This window comes from Trichechus manatus, unplaced genomic scaffold (genome assembly GCF_000243295.1).
Source record: "Trichechus manatus latirostris isolate Lorelei unplaced genomic scaffold, TriManLat1.0 scaffold00036, whole genome shotgun sequence".
In the NCBI taxonomy this organism is placed as follows: Eukaryota; Metazoa; Chordata; class Mammalia; order Sirenia; family Trichechidae; genus Trichechus; species Trichechus manatus.
The window spans coordinates 16,865,164-16,883,415 of record NW_004443972.1 but is presented as its reverse complement, the minus strand read 5'-3'; the positions used below and the strand labels follow the sequence as shown (position 1 = coordinate 16,883,415).

The following is an 18,252-nucleotide window of genomic DNA, read 5'->3' as shown; positions in this document are numbered from 1 at the left end:
AGAAAGAATAGATTATTACTGGAACATAAGAGAATTTTTTAACAAGGTGAGTAATGAACATAAGCAGTCAAAATTATGGGAAGTTCCTGTCTTAGAAAAGGTGCTATGCATTTAGGTGATGTACACCAGATTTGACTTTCCTACAGAAATCACATGGTAGTTATATTTCTTGACTAATGGCCTACTTTTCAACTTTTTATTCAAATGGTAAAAAAATATTTATCATATACCTGTATATTGTACTCTATTTTAAAGTTTTTATAATGTACATAAAACCAGGTGCCTGGATAATACATAATAACAAATAAATAGTTTTAAGAGACTTGCAACAGAAAAAGTGCCTAGAGTGCTGAGAGGAGCTACGTGGGCTGAAAACCCCGGTCTGCACCTAAAGTTGCCGATGCCATCTAAGATCTAGTCTGGTGAGGCTAGATTTTATAGGTACAGAAGGCCACTGCCTGCCGAAACTGCCAAACATAGTAACTGGAGGAACATACCATAGGTAAATGTTTCTCATTGAAGGAATGTTTATAAACTAAAGTAACAAGGGAGTAAGGAGCGTTTTCTCATCTCTGAAACCATGATTATGTCATTTAAAAAGGTTATGACAAATGTAATTGCTCAATCAAAATCCTCAATTTTAGCCTTTAATTTAGTTTTAGCATATAATGTTCTCCAAAGTGGCCTGGGATAATTTTGGTTCTGCTCTAGAAATTATTCTTTTGCCATAAAATCTCATAAAAATTTAAGTTTACACATCTATACACACATAACCAAGTATACAGGCAAATAATTTTTCTTTTTCTTACATTAACTATTATTTGACCTCCTGCTCAAGGCCACCTTCAACTCACTGGAAATTTTTTATCTTTAAATTAAGGTCCTATATGTTTTCACCTGTGCCATAAAACTATAATTAGGATTTCATTCTGTCATGTAATTAGGACTTCACACTGTCTTACAATGCTTACTAATTGCTTTAGGTCTCCAAATCTTTGTTTCCCTAACCAGACTTTAGCTCTTTAAAGGAGATGGATTTTGTCTTTCACTGTTTTTTGTATTCCTGTCAATGACTAGCAAGGCTGGGCAAATAGAAGGAGCCCAATAAACACGTCTTGTCTAAGCGATTGACAAGTCAATTTTTAGACATCAGCTTTCTTTAAACATGTCAGAGCTTCTATATTTACTTGCAATTGCCAGGTACAGCACATCTTATTTCCTTTATGTTAGCACTGATGGCTGTTCCATAGTCTACATTACTGTTTTACTATTCTAAACCTATAAAATCTTTCCTGCTCTTCAAAGTGATCTTATCTGCTGATATATCATTTCTGCATTAGAAATTTGCAAAGTGTCTAACTGGCATCTTTGAATAGCAATGCACTCCTTGTATTAAGCTTTTGCTTAAAGCATACAACTCAGGTGAAAAGAGAAAAACACGCATAAAGAATAAATTAGGAATATATGTAGAAAATCAGAAATGAAGCGTAAAATCAGATATATGGACACAGAACACAAGATCACTATTTAAACAGTTAAAAGTTCAAATAAATTCATACTATATTGACTTGGTATCTCAGATCCTAGAATCAGAAATAACTTTACAACATTCAGTAATGTCTATTTTGGTTATTAAACCAAGACTCTAAGCCCAGAGGGCAGGAATAGTATCTGTTCTTCTGGTGGCTGGCAGTGACAGGTATATAGCAAGAGTTCAGAGCTGAATTAATGAAGAAAAACAATTTACAAATATCACCAAATTCTTTTGCTTCCTACATAGTTACTTACATAAAAAAACACTCTATAACTGTGTATAACTCCTACAAAAACAAAAAAAGGGGACAGAAAGATGAGAGTAAACAATTTCTGTCAAACCCTAGACACCCATAATAGTAGTTAGGCAAATGAACTACTTCCCAGAAGCAAGTATCATAAAAAATCTCTTATTTTCAAAGATTATAAAAATGGTCTAGTATATCACAACCCTGGGTTTTAAAAAAGTGAATTAATGCCAATTTACAGTTACATTAAAATACAAAATTTGTTAAATAATAACCACAGTCATGGACATGGAGCCCTGGTGGTGCAGTGGTTAAGAGCTCGGCTGCTAACCAAAAGGTTGGCAGTTCAAATCTACCAGTCAGTCGCTCCTTCGAAAGCCTATGGGGGCAGTTCTCTTCTGTTCTGTAGGGTTGCTACGAGTTGGAATCGATTCAATGGCAATGGTTTTTTGTTTTTTTTTTTTTAAATCATGGACACGATGTCCTCATGTGTTACAGAGAAGAACTGCTCCATAGGGCTCTCTTGGCTGTAATCTTTACGGAAGCAGATTGCCAGGCATTTCTTTTGTGGCACCACCAGGTGAGTTCAAACCACCAACCTTTAGGTTTGTAGTTGAGTGCAAACCGTTTGTGCCACCCAGGGACCCCATGAATTGACTCGGCAGCAACAAGTTTTATTTTATTTTCATCATGCACATAAGCTACTATGTCTGACATTGGTGTCCTGCAAACAAGTGATGAACAGTCTTTATTAAGAGTAAGTGTGTGCAATACTGGGGAAGCTAGCACAACCTGACCAAGGCAAGGTCATGGCAGCTTCACAGACACATCCAAATTCTGAGGTACTGAATTACTGGGCTGAGGGCTGGGTACCATGGTCTCAGGGAACATCTAGCTCAACTGGCATAACATAGTTTACAAAGAAAATGTTCTACAGCCTACTTTGGTGAGTAGCGTCTGGGGTCTGAAAAGCTTGTGAGTGGCCATCTAAGTTACTCCACTGGTCTCACCTTGTCTGGAGCAAGGTACCACAGACTCCACCAGACGGAGTCCAGCACAACTAGATGGTGCCGGCTACCACCACCGACTGCTCCGACAGGGATCACAATACAGGGTCCCTGACAGAGCTGGAGAAAAATGTAGAACAAATTCTAACTCATAAAAAAAGACCAGACTTACTGGTCTGACAGAAATTGGAGAAACTCCGAGAGTATGGTCCCCAGGCACCCTTTTAACTCAGTACTGAAGTCACTCCTGAGGTTCACCCTTCAGCCAAAGATTAGAAAGCCCCATAAAACAAAATGAGACTAAATGAGCACACCAACCCAGGGGCAAGAAAAAGAAGGCAGGAGGGCACAGAAAAACTGGTAATGGGGAACCCAAGGTCGAGAAGGGGAGAGTGGTAACATGTTGTGGGGTTGGCAACCAATGTCACAAAACAATATGTGTAGTAATTGTTTAATGAGAAACTCATGTGCTCTGTAAACCTTCATCTAAAGCACAATAAAAAGATATATATATCAAAAAAGAGTGTGTGTACTTTTTTGTTAATTTGATTCCCATTATACATATATTCTCAATTATTAAAACTGGATATAAAAAAAGAATTAGCAACAACATGCTAGAGTTTCTTGATTCCATAAAGCACTGCTCAGTCATTATTCTTCTCTGGAAAGTTTATATTCATATTAGAATTTTTAAAATTGTTCTTAAGATGATAGCCTATGCTACTTCTTTCCTCTCCAATTCATAATGATAGGATTCAGGAAGTTGAATTCATTATTAAATTCTGCCAAGTTCCTTTACCTTTCACCAGTATTTATCACATGTTGAATTAAATACCACGTTCTCACACACCTTGATTTTTGGTACCCTCTTCTGTATGCCATAATCTACAATGCCTTTGATGCTTTAAAAATATGTCTACAAAATCTTTGATATTCCTCCCTTCAAGAGGTGGAACTTAATTCCTCTCCCCTTGAGCACTTAGAGATTTGCTTCTAATGAAAAGAACAGAATGGAAGTGAAGTTATGAGACTTCAGAGACTAGGTCATAAAAAGCAACTTCCTCCTTGATTTTTCTTTTAGATCTCTTGCACTGAAGAAAGTTAGCTGCCATGTTGTGAAGAGAAGCCCATGTGGTGAGGACTCCTGCCAACAGTCATGTGAGTGAATCATCTTGGAAGCAGATCCTCCAACTCCAATTAAATCTTCAGATGACTATAGCCCCTGCCCACATCCTGACTTCAACCACACAAGAGAAGACTCTGAGCTAGAACCACCCACTCAGTTAAGCTGCTCTTCAATTCCTAACCCACAGAAACTGAGATAATAAATATTTATTTTAAGTCAGTAAGTTTTAGGGTGTGTTTGGGGTAATTTGTTATGCAATAAATAACTAATCCAATGTGCCCTTTCCCAAAATCATATGCCACCAAGAAAGACTGTACAAACTACAGTGGTGGATAAACTATGAAACTTGGGTTTTCCATTAAACTGAGTACTTCCACCATAGGTCTCCAAACTATAAGCACAGTACAAAGGGATCACCCAACGATGCAGACTCATTGTCTTTACCTCTCTATGTTCCCTTAGAAGATAAAGGACTCTTGCATGCTGTTTGTGTAGGATTGGCCTGAACAGAGGCTGAACTATAAATTTCATGTTCCCCCAGTAAAATTTCCGAGAAGGGCCTTTTCTCCTCAACATATTTCCTTCCTTAAGTTTGTCTCATTTTCCAAGGCAGTTACAGTTATCCTTTGCCATAAAGTACATGCTTTTTCACTTCTCCATTATTCTAAAGAAAACAAAATCTTAAAAAAACAAAACTCTAAACAAAACAAATAGTCTAAAGAAAACAAACCCTCAAGCTATCCCACACTGAAGGAAAGGAAATGTGGGTGGTAGGCAGTAGCTTCCTTCTGTTCCGGTTCAAAGCATTTCTATTAACTAACTCATTACAGAGGCTAGACCAACTGACTGGGAATGTGATTTCCTGAAATAACATTAATTTTTGAAAAGACAATTTTAAAGTATATTGAAACTAGAAAAAAAAAAGTGATTCATACCATCACCTTAACCATGTCTACATACTGCCTTCTAATTCTTGTCCATGTGGATAACATACTTTTACAAAATTGCAACCAACCACATGGAATTTTCTCATTTTTGGAAAAACCCTCATCAAATCAAATCATTCAAAGTTATATAGGAAAGGATTTCACCTGGCTCAGACTTGCAACAGAAAAGTGAATTTAATTATAACTAAATATATAGATTAACATATATGCCAACGGAAAATATTTTAATTTCAACTGCTTGACTGGCCAGTATTTTCCAAAATTGGCCTAATCTTTTATACTGAATATACAGTCAGCTCTCAAATATTCAATAAATCTAATCTATCTATTCTTTAGGATATATTTCCTGTTCTCTTTAATCCATTACACATTTAGTGTTCATTAGCACTTTGGCCAGAGATATTTAAAGGAAGAATGGAAAGCTGAGATGCAAGATGATTAATTTGGATTTTTATTAAATGGCTACAGTATAAAAACAGCTATTCAAAGTACTAAAATGTAGTTATCACATAAACCTTTCCCCTATTAGTAAACATAATTAACAGAACTGACTGAATTTAGATTTCTCTCTTACTTGGAGTTTTTAAATTTTCTCCTCTTTTTGCCTATTACAAATGTAGTTACAATTGATGCAACATTATTAATTCTTTGGTAATAAGCTATCTCTGACAAGGTTTCCGCTACTTACATTTAATTTCAGCCCAGGCATACAGATATATATTTTATAGATAAAGTAAAAGGCTAATCTTACAAAATTAAAACAGATGTAACTTAAAAAAGATTTCTGTTGAAGGTCTGCCTTTGATTACTTATTCTGTTGTTGATTGCATTTTTGTTGTTGGTTTGTGACTTTGGAGACCCCAGGTGTTACAGAGTAGAAACGTTCCACAGGGTTTTCTTGGTTGTAATCTTTACTGAAGCAGATCACCAGGCCTTATTTCTTCCGCGGTGCCACTGTCTGGGTTTGAACCACCAAGCTTTTGGTTACCAGCTGAATGCAAACTGTTTGCACCACCCAGGGACCTTTGATTACTTATTCTGACTAAAAAATAAACTGTAAAACTTTCATAAATAACTAAAAATTACCCACATTTAAAATAAATTATTAATATATCTTAGACTCTTTCACTTCATCCTTTTCTAACAAAGACTGTTATTTTCAAAAATACCTTCCATATATTTTGAACTACAGATATTCTACTATCTTCAAAGAAATGTTATCTAACTAGAAATAAAAAATATGATTAAAAATTAGTGCTAAATAATGGCATTTAGAAGTTCTTGAAACAAGAAAATAGACTGTAAATATTATTTACTTAAGCACTAAGTTTCTAGGTCAGCATTTTACAGCACTTCAATGATTTTATGTGTTATAATAGGCCCAATCACGAAGTTTTATTTTAAAAGTCAGAATCATTGTTTCTGAATTCCATTTTTTGCAAAATAAACCTGAACATATTCTAATAGTATGGTTTCTTGTGTTTATTTATTAGCATTTTTAGATGTATGGAAATTGGAGTGGGGGTGAAGACAGAACTGAATGATTCAAATAAAAAAAATAATGATTATGCATGATAAAACTATGAACTGAGAAATACTTTAGAGAACTTTCTAAAATTTTTTAGAGAAAAAGTCTCAAAACTGGATTTCTCAGATGTGACAATAAATAATAACTTCTGAGTTAGTACAGAAATGTAAGCTAGACTTAGTTATGGGATCAGTAACTGAATAACCCTGACAAACTAAGCTAAAATCTCCCACCTTATTTAGAATGAAAGAAATACAGCACTCTGCTTTCATTGGTCTTGCTGATGCTAAGAGCCCTGAATTGTTAAGATTTTATTTTATTTAAAAGATGCATTTCCCACTAAAACCCAACTCATCTCATTGAAAAAATCCTTTTTAAACTTACAAAATTTCGATGATTCAGAAAAACACATCCACACCCCCACCACCCTCAATTAACATTTTGCCATATTTGCTTCAGATCTTGCTTTCTTTAAAGAAATAAAATGTACAGATACAACTGAAGACCCCTTTATTCCCCTTCCGGCTATCATATACTCTCTACTCTCCTCATCTGTAGAGTTGATAATTTTCTAACAAAGCTGTATATCCTTCCTGTTTATGTTTTTATACTTTTACTACATATACATGCTTTCATAAACATTAATGTAATAACATTTTAAGTATTTACATAAACTATTTCCATTTTATCATTCTGCAATTTCCATTTTTGACTCAATATTGTTTCTGAGATATATCCACATTAATATATATTTATTTTAATTTTTATAAAGTGTTTCATTGTAAAGACGTACCATTCTGATACTGATGGATGTTTAGGTTGTTTCTAACCAATGTAGCATGAACATCCTTGTGTATGTCTCCTTGCAGATATGGAATATTTCTTTACATACTGCTTCAATGAAGACTTCTGCATAAGCTGTTTAGATGAATTTTTTTTACTAAGCAAGGCAATTAAAGAAAAACTAGAAACCTATTTTCTAATCGAAAATCATCTGTGTCTACTATCCACCTTAGTTTAACCTTTTATTTCTTTGTTAAATGCTTGCATTACAGAAAAGAGAACACTAGGAAATATGAAACCTATTCTATTTTATTTGGAAATAGCGCTTCTATTTAAGAATACATAAGTCATATGTTCATACATATAGACCTTCTGTTTACAATTCCAGTGGTGGATCCACCTCAGGAAAATTAAATGAGTAAGATATGTTTTCTGTCAGTATTTGAGTGATGATTTCTGCAGATGAAATATTAGGGTTGAAATGAATCTTGCCCACTTTCTCCCAACCAAATTGTGACAGAATACTGACTAAATAATTCAGGAAGTCTGTGGAATCTGATTTCTCATTTCTTATAGGGAATAAACCTGGCAGTGCAGTCTACCTTTGATTGTTTTTCTCTTGGTATTCCTGATTTCACTTTATCATGTGGCTGATCAAGAGTCAAATTATTCTTCCTCGTTTCACTGTCTTCAAGCAGGGGAACAATGCCATAACTATTATCTGCAAAACAAAAACCTCTTGGACATCAGTAGGAAACCCTTGTTTTTGGTACCATCTGAAAAAAATGAAAAGAATATAAACTGAAAACCATAATTTTAAAGTATAGAGATTTAAACCATAAGTTATAAAAAAAAAACCTCTTTAGATAATAGTTATTTTGACAAGTTGTCCATTTAGATTTTTTTTCATTCCCATTAAAACACACAAAACCACTACTCTCCCAAAGTCAGAGTGTGCAAAATATGTAGAATTTAGAAAATCAGAAGCATGCTCTTTGCATCTTACCATCAGCAACAATACTCTTTTACATAAGTCGTATTTTGAGGTATTCATTTCTTGTTTATAATAATTATTCACATAACTACTCCATGCTCACTGTAGGAAAATTAGAAAATGTGGATATGCCAAAAAAGAAAAAAAGTAAAAGCTACCCACAATTTTTATCACCTGTGAATTACTTCTGCTAACATCCTAGTTTATATTCTATCAGGGTTTTTCTTTTCCTATACATATAAATTCATGCATGAATTTATTTTTGCAGGAATGAAATAATATTATATTTGTTTTTGTATCCCGCTTCGTTCACTTTGCTATATATCGTGAATATATTTCACGCTAGTAAGTTAAAATCTATTATTATTACTTTTCTTGGTTACCTAGTTGTTCATCATATGCATAAGCATAACTTAACTGTTGGACATTTCTTTGTTTCTAGTTTTTCATTATTAAGAATAATACTGTAATGAGCATCCTTGCATATGTATCTTTTACAGTACTTGAACAAATATTTTCTTACAATATATTCGTTAGGATCTGAATTTTTGATTCAAAAGGAACAGACCTTGTAAAACACTCTTCATAGTTACTGGTAAAATTGCCTTCTAAGAAGTTTTATCATTTAGACTTCCACCATATAGTGTCTGTGAGTGCCCATTTTCCCATATCCTAGAAGTGTTCATTTCTTAAATAAACATAATATGTAACTATACCACAGTCATTAAAATAACAGGACAACTGATACACAGAGGAATACAATAGAAAAACTTGATTTCCACCTTTCTTTTCTCTAGGAGATTCTAGAAATATATAAAAAATTAACGTGAACATACCTCGACTGGAATTCAAAAGAAGTAACTGTGATTTTAGCTTGTCAATAATAGTTTGTTGAAGTGACAGCTGTTCCTGTTGCTCACGTATTCTCTGCTCATAGTTCTCAGTCTGCTGACATAAAAACCAGTTAGCATGGTATTTACTGAGACATATACATTTACTGTCCATTAATAATTATAACTAGATATGAGTAATTTAAATAGACATGTGTTGCCCATATTGTCATTTCACAGGCATTGAGTATTTTTTAGCTAAAAATTGGCTTTGGCTTGTATTTGTAATCATTACAAACATAACTGATTTAAAATACTTAAAGCAACTATAAAAATTTTTAAAAATCATCTTAATTAAAACAGTTTGTCAAGAGTTCAGTATAAGGTTTCTTGGTCCTTCAGTTAACATAAAAATTGTAATCTATAACTTGTCCTTAATGATAACAAAGAGAAAGGCATAAATGGTAAAACTGATGCTACATTAAAGATATTCTATAAAAATACCCACTAACTTAAAACAAATGTAGGATTTCGTGTCTTTTAAATAAACCTACTTCTGAATTTATTTCTAGAATACAAAAAGACTGAAGGAAGTAACTACAACTAAGACACTATAAAACTAAGGGACAAATAAAAATTACAAGATTATACTGATTAGAAACTTCTAAGATTAAGTTTTAAGAAGTCAAGAAAATATCACTGCTAATCTTTAGTGTATATTTTAAATACCATAATTTCCCCTATTTTTAAATCCATTCATCTTTCTGTTTTATTGCAATAGCTAGGAGAATTAAGCATTGAAAAAAGATACGAGTTTGCATTAGGAAATTTAGATCTTGCAAACCTTAAAGCAAATTTGAAAATGTTGCATTACAATTACCAAATTAGTACAAAGTCTTTAAAAAAATCACAAAAAAGAGTATTCTTTACCAATTTCTATCACTGAAGGAACAAATAAATGAAAGACTAGATCGTAAATTCCTTAAAATATGGAATGAAGTTCTAAGAATCTCTGAATGTACTTCAGTAGATACTAAGTATTTGACTTTTGAACAGAATCTTAAAGTTCAAAATCAGCGAAGTTGTAATATTTTCAGAGATCAATAAACCTAATGTCTTTTATAAATTACACAGCTGTTCTTATAGTCTCAAAAATAAATTAAGAAATTAAAGCAAAATACCCCATTTTCCCAAACAACAGGTGAAATTTTATAATTAATATATTTCAAACATGAATAACTGACAGAGTTGATAAGTAACCCAAATGGTACATTATCTTCGCAAGTTCCCTATACGCAGCTTAGATAATTTAACATTTGCCATAGAGTTCTGTACTGTAACTTACGCACAGGCGTTCAGTACATTCTTAGTGGGAAAAAAAAGAAATGAAAGAATCCAAGCAAATTTTATTACTATGAGCACAAGAATGAATCTTGTGAGTCCACTTGGACCACGTATCCTATGAATACGAGTTCCAGGACAACCATCTTATTCTTACATAAATTCATATCCAAGCCGCTAGAAGGAGTGGGCATGTTGACTGAAAGGAGGATCCAAATGTCTCCAGTAATTTTTAATACCTTAAATCTACCTGGGTTACACAGCAATTTTTAATAACTTAAATTTACCTGAGTTACACAGAGCCATCAGGTCTGAGGAATCAGCCAACAAGTTGATGTTAGAGCCTTCCCTATTTCTATGTATTTAGAACTTTCTCTAAAGAACACAAAGTTCTTCATAAAATCAACCAGTAGTTACTCATTCTTTCTCTATATTTTGATGATACTACTCAGAGACTATGTAACCAGTACAAAAAATAGCAAGTTAGAGATAGGTGCACAATAAATATCTAAGTTATTCAAGCCTCAATCCATTCCCCATCCACTATGGTTTTTCCCACCTTAATGAAGAAACCAAATCACCACATATTTTCTTTTGGAATCAGCTCAGAAACCTTCTGTCAGTTAATTTTCATCTTCTAGTCCCTGGCTTAAAAACATACTTCAGCATGTCTGCACATAACACAGATTAAATGAATAATGCTGAAATGTATTAATTAACTGGACAAAATCAATAGATTCACGGCTACTTCAAGTTGAAGTTTTTAACTATTTTTTAAAACCCATTTAATAAAGTATTATAAAAAGTTCATGCAAATTCTGTAGTACTTTTAAAAACAGATATTCTGGAAGTACAACAGGGGAAATAAAAGAGCAATTGTTCACGTTCTCCTACTGCACTTTCAACACACATTACATTCTAGTTTAATTGTCTATATGTCTGATTTCCCTCTATACCATGAACTCTCAAGGGCAGAGAATACTTTCTGGTATCTCCAGAGTGTACCAGAGTGCCTGGCATGTATTGAGATGCTCGGTAAATAGTACTTGGATGAATAAATTAACTAAGTTGTTAAATAATTATCAGAGAACTAGATATGCCTTTAGCAGTGAATTGAAGGAGAAATGGCTTTGCTTATATTTCTAGGAGGGAAACAGGAAAAAATGGAGACAAAGTCAGTAGGTGAATGAGACAAAGGCAAGTTAAGTTTGAGCAAATGGATACAAAGGACAGACAAAGTCTGAAGATATTCTGGAAGAAAAAAAAAGAAGCTTATACTGTCAGAAAAAAGGTAATAATCTGAGAAAAGAAAATACATATTCAGGAAGAGTATAAAGATTTTGAGCACAAAAAAGGATATTACATCAAATTGGGAAATAACCAGCAAAATTCAGTTTATTTACTATGTCTGGAAACTAAATAAAACAAAAAGGGTTTTTTTTTTTCCTTTTTATTAAACATTTCGTCCACTGAACAGAGCTGAAAAAAACGTATAACCCGAAAAGTCCTATTAAAGGTCAGGTAATTGTTGTACTATCACAGTATTTTTTTAAAAAAACAATACAATTACAAAGCAAGTACATTTCAGTACTATCAAAGACCCCACAAAACAGAAAAATCACTAACAACCAAATTGAAAATGTACAACAGCAATGTCTTGTCAACACTTCTGTACAGAGCACAGACATGACAGCTAAAACAGACAGAAGAGAAGATGCTTTTGACAGCCAGTGTGTGTGAATGATTCTTTGAGTCAGATGGCAGCAACAAGTTACCAACTAGGAGATCTGCATGACAACTAACCATCCATCTGTATCAAACACCATCTGGCCAAGATGATTCTGGCTTCTGTGTATCTGACACTCCTTTCAATTCCAAAGACTAGCAAAACAAGTGGTCTACCAGCATCTAAGGAGGTAAACAGGTACTTAGGTACCTGTGCCATAATGTACTTTGTATTCAAAAGCAAAACTTAAAACAATGGTGATCAAATAAAGTACATACCCTAAATTTATTAAAAATGGTTGCTTATACATACTCTCGACTATCATAAATAAAAAAGCTTATCTTAATAATTGCTTCTTTATCCAAGGCAAAATTTCAATCCTTCATCTTCAGAACTAAGGCAGCATATTCCCTATACTTTTGGACACACAACTGCTCAAGTTTTTATGAGTTTCATAAATACTGAAATGTTGTTATTGTTGTTAGGTGCTGTTAAACTGATTCCGACTCATAGTGACCCCATTTAACAGACTAGAACTGCCCCACAGGGTTTTCTAGGTTGTCATCTTTATGGGAGTAGATCACCAGGTCTTTTCTTCTGCAGAGCTGCTGGGAAGGTTCAAACTGCCAACCTTTTGGTTAGCAGCCAAGCGCTTAATTGTTGCATCACCAAACCAAAACCAAACCTGTTGCTGTCAAGTCAATTCTGACTCATAGCGACCCTACAGGACGGAGTAGAACTGCCCCATAGCGTCTCCAAGGAGCACCTGGTGGATCTGAATTGTCGACCTTTTGGTTAGCAGCCGAACTCTTAACCACTACACCACCAGAGCTGCACCACCAGGGCTCCTTAAATATGGAAATGGAACTCCATAAACTGAATTTTTTCCTATTGCTGACACTGAAAATTCTCATTTTTTCATATTTTCCAAGGTACAATGCCCTATTTCCTACTTGAGGAAAAAAAGAAAAGTTCTTCAAGTGTCCCTTAAGTCATCTGTAATATTCTAAATAGGTTAAACATTCTCTCTCTCTTCTCATTCTCCAAAACTCATCTCAATATTCTGAAAAATACCATTGCTTTCCTTCAGGTATAAAAAGAGTAAGAATTAGATAAATGTAGAATGGACTAAATAATTAAATAGCCTCATTTTAAAAACCTTTCAAACTGTGCCAAGATTAACAAAGAGAATGAAGCTTTATTGAAGGATTTGCTTGGCTACCAGAAATACTCTCAATAGGGAGCTCCCCAGTTCACGAAGAATATAATTAAATATTAATCATCCTATTACAGAGCACTTTAGATACACATTAATTAATTGTCTCATTTTGACACTTTGGTAAGCTAAGCATCAACTTCAATTTTATCTTAAAAATAAAAACATGAGATCATATAGGATTAAGCAACTCAGAGATCCTGGCATACACAGCTCATTTTTAACTATTCTCTCCTAGGTTCTCTGCCTCCCCACTCTCATCCCCTATACCAAGACTTATCTAGGAGATTTGCAATTTGACAGATCAGATTATCAATGTGATTGTCTTCTATTACGTGATAGTGCTGCCATTGATTTCTCAACATGCCAAATGGTAAACTATGACAAACTATTTTTAATTTAAAATCCTGTGTTTTGGTCCTAATTAATTTACTTAGCCTCTTTGAGTCTTAGCTTCTTTCTCTCTGAAATGAAAATAATATTTACCTGAAGGATTATAAAGAAGATGGCATATATGAAATACCTGGCACACAATAAAAATGAAAGTTACTGTCGAGTTGATTCAGACTCATGGTGACCCCATGTGTATCAGAGTAGAACTGTGCTCTATAGGGTTTTCAGTGGCTGATTTTTCAGAAGTAGATTTCCAGGCCTTTCTTCCCATGTGCCTCTGGGTGGATTCCAAACTCCAACCTTTTGGTTAGCAGCCAAGTGTGTTAACTGTTTGCACCACCCAGGGACTCCAGCAAACAATAAGCCCTTTTAAAATGTTATCTCCTTTCCTTTAATAATGAGCAACATATCTACATAATATCTATCACCACAGCATGCAGTACATGTATCCATCAGCAAATGCTCTAATTACCACTGATCACAGGCAAATGGTTACCAGACTTACCACACAACTACCCTACAATCTAAGCCAGTTTTCATCAGTCTTTCTTCTAGTTCACTGCAACCTAAAACTCACAAGTTTCTCTTTGAGAAATCACTGTGGTACTTCCATTGATATAAAAACATTCTGTCAAGCAAAAAAAAAACAAAACAAAAAATCTGGTTGTTCAAACTTTATAGAGACAAAAAGGACTTAAAAAATGATTTAAGAACAATCAATGGCAGTTAGAAATCACAAAAGTAGCATGTTTGTTGGGAAAAAAAACTAAAAACAACAAAACCCACCACAACCAAAACACTCAGGTATGTACACAGTAAACAGTAGCAGTTTTCTCCCTTACTTTTGTCTTTCAGTCTCTCCTCTAGAGTAACTATTATTAGCATTTTGGTATGTACCCTTTCAGAACTTCTGTGTACATGTGTGTTATGTATATCTTACTTAAAAAATGAGAACTGTTCTGGAACCTAATTTTTCAACTCAACAACGTATCTGATTATTTTATTGACTACTATGTGCAGCAAGCTCAGAGAACTTTATTTACTTTATCTTATTTAATTCTTATACTAATCTTTTGAGATTATTTCCCACATTTTACAGATGAAAAAACTAAGGCACAAAGAAGTACAAAGTAACCTGTCCAAGGCATCCTAGTAAGTAGTAGAGTTGGGATTTGAATCCAGGTTTGCCTGACCACAAAATCCAAGATACTAAGTCATATCATGTGAGTACATCTAGCTCTGCCAAGGCCCTCTTTTTGCTATGGATTCTCTCCCTAGAGAATTTTACCCATGCCAATGGTTGACTATATACCAGTGACTCTCAAATTTCTCCTCTAAGCTCTGGATCTATATCCCCCCAATATTTACTTTCTTTCTTTTAGTAATACAGTTTTAGTTGGGCATATGGTCACCCATCTAGAGACTACATTTACCAGCCTTCCTCACTACTAAGTGTGACCATGTGACTATGTTTTGGCTTATAGGATGTGAAGAGAGGCGATCAGTACAAATTATGGAATACGTCATTAAAAGAGAGGTGTCTGCTCTTCACTTCTTCTCTTTCCTTTCTCACTGGCAGGGAAATGGTAACAAGTGGAGCAGCCACTGTGATCCTAAGAGGGAAGTCATATCTTAAGGATGGTACAGTTGTTTTACTAGCCTTGGTCCACTCACCTCTGGACTGTTACATGAGAGAGAAATAAACTTTTACCTTATCAAAACACTGTATTTCTTGGTCTCTCTGTAACAGCAGCTTAGTCTATATAACTAGATGTAACTAGTATGTAACTAATTTGTTACTACTATGTAACTAATTTATGGGCTAAGCCAACTCTACCACCACCCTGTACAACAGTCTCTTCTTTTATTCTGTAAACATATTAGAAGCTGTCCATGTCAGCTATTATTGTCATAAAAACATTCCTCTACTTTGGAACAGCCAGAAAGACCTCTTAGTGTGGGTACATATGGATGCTTACATGAGGCAAGAAACAGAATCAACAATATTGGGCTGCAAACCCTTTAAATGCATGCTCTGTGTTATATTTATCTTTGAATCTAGCATATATTATGTGCCTGGCTTTTCAAAAATTATCTGTAGGATGAATGAAATAAATATTAACAACAAGCTTTATACTCTAGCTTCTTTGGTAGGAGGAGATATATAAATTATGAAGTAAGGATTCACCCAAAAAGAGAGGGGACTATATAAGTAGGTTATTCATGGCAATGGGAAGGAAGTTTGAAAACCTGGAATGGGCTATAATCTAGTTCCCATTGTTATGGAGTCGATTCCAACTGATAGTTACCCTACATCAACCCTACAGGACAGAGCAGAACTGCCCTATAGGGCTTTTAGATGGTAATCTTTACAGAAGCAGATCTCCAGATCTTTCTCCTATGGAGCAGCTGGTGGGTTTGAAATGCTGACCTTTCGGTTAACAGCCAAAGGCTTAACCACTACGCTACCAGGGCTCCTTATAATTTAGTTAGGCTAGTACAATGAATATGGGCTTTGGAGTCAGAGAGACCTAGTTTCAGTATAGATTCTGTCACTTAAATTGGAAAAGTAACTTATTTCTGAGCCTCAGTTTCTTCATTTGAAAATAGGGCTAACAACTACTTTGTAGGATTTACGTGCAAAGTATGTAGCACTTTTAAAATATACTCATTCACTAAATGTAGTTCTCCTTTCTGCTTTATGAAGCAATATGAATTTGAGGATTGAAGGGAGGGAAGGTGATACAATTGGTTCAGCATATCTGCGATCAGCTGGTGTTTTAGCATGGTCTATAATGATGGCTATACCTGAAGAACAAGCTAAAAATAGTTATTTTTTCTTAAATTCTAGAGATTCTAAGAGAAACAATTTAATGGCATGGTAGTACGAATGTGTAGGTATAACAAAGGAAAACTGGCATAGAACTAGAGAAAAACGCTTCTTAGTTTTCCAGGAAAAGTAAACAGACGTGGACATTCATAGTACTAGTATGAGGAATCATCCTTTGAAATTTAAGTATGGTAAATTTAGGATAAATAAAAGGCAGTATTATTCCACACAGCAGCTTACAGAAGTCATTACTCCCTTGAAATGGTACAGGTGAGAACTAATAGTGGGTATATAAGCTCAGGTTTGGACATTGAGTTGAATGTACCTTCTAAGTGGCAGTGAGACATACGGGACTGAGGGTAGGTCTGGACTGGGAGAAAATTTTTGGAATCACTAAAGCTGCAGGAGAAGATGGCTCATACAATAGAAAAGTAAAAAAGAGAAGGCCTTAAAGAACTCCAATATTTAGTGGCCTAGTAGCAGAGAATGAACCTGGAGCTTGAGAAAATAGGGCCCAAAAATGAAGGGGTGGCGGGGAGGAATCAAACACAGTGTCTTATGTGTTAAAGAAAAATAGTGTTTTAAGGGGGAGATGGTACAAGCGATATTGTCAGCTATTAAATGAAATGAGATAGATCTACAAGTACTAACCTGAAAGGCTATCTATAATTTTTGGCAAAGAAGTTATAGACAAAAGACTCTTGGCTAGACCAGTTCCTCAGAAGTTTGGTATAAAGATTAAATTAGATGACTGAAAACTTTTTTCAGATTAGCATGATTCCATTTTTGAAAAAATATGATTCACATATTGAAAAAATAGGATTCATATCAAACTGCTAACAATGGTTACCCCTGGGAAATAAGGGAGAGAACTATCACTCGTATTCTATGTTGTTGTTGTTAGGTGTCCTCGAGTCAGTTCCGACTCATAGCGACCCTATGTACAACAGAACAAAACACTGCCCTGTCCTGTGCCATCCTGATAATTGTTGTTATGCTTGAGCCCATTGTTGCAGCCACTGTGTCAGTCCATCTCGTTGAGGGTCTTCCTCTTTTTCGCTGACCCTCTACTTTATCAAGCATGATGTCCTTCTCCAGGGACTGATCCCTCCTGATAATATGTTCAAAGTATGTGAGACACAGTCTTGCCATCCTTGCCTCTAAGCAGCATTCTGGCTGTACCTCTTCCAAGACAGATTTGTTTGTTCTTTTGGCAGTCCATGGTATATTCAATATTCTTTGCCAACATCATAATTCAAAAGTATCAATTCTTCTTTGGTCTTCCTTATTCATTGTCCACATACATATGAGGTGACTGAAAACACCATGGCTTGGGTCAAGCACACCTTAGTCTTCAAGGTGACATCTTTGCTTTTTAATACTTTAAAGAGGTCATTTGCAGCAGATTTGCCCAATGCAATGCATCATTTGATTTCCTGACTCCTTGACAACTTCAATCTTTTCTCTGTTCATCATGATGCTGTTTATCGGTCCAGTTGTGAGTTGTATTCTATACATCTTGTATTATTTACATTTTCTTCAGTAAGCATGTGCTGCTTTTGAAATTAAGTCAGTAATATTTTAAAAATCACTTACCTGCCTGATTTGTCTTTGCCTCCCTTATTAACTTGGAACACTCAGATGCCTTTCCTTGACAGAATATTCTTAAATGGATGTAGATTTCACAAGAGGATACTGTGTGGTTTAAAGTCAGGAACGGTGTGCATCAGGGATGTATCCTTTCACAGTA

The 18,252-nt window shown here is 34.7% G+C and overlaps 1 protein-coding gene across 19 annotated transcripts in view; it reads right to left on the bottom strand.

The window, feature by feature from the left end:
- The window catches only part of TANK (TRAF family member associated NFKB activator), a 126,016-nt gene that overhangs the window by 41,827 nt on the left and 65,937 nt on the right, over positions 1-18,252 (bottom strand). For 17 of the 19 annotated variants that reach the window (XR_002823949.1, XR_002823950.1, XM_023730447.1 and 14 more), the window contains 2 exons: positions 9,003-9,114; positions 7,775-7,893 (listed from right to left, as the gene is read on the bottom strand). Coding sequence is in view for 17 of the 19 variants with exons in the window: in XM_023730447.1 (XP_023586215.1) it covers positions 7,775-7,893; positions 9,003-9,114 (231 nt within the window). In the remaining 2 variants the exon portion in view is untranslated. The remainder of the gene's footprint in view (positions 1-7,774; positions 7,894-9,002; positions 9,115-18,252) is intronic. The other 2 variants (XM_004375420.2, XM_023730458.1) reach the window with 1 other exon arrangement.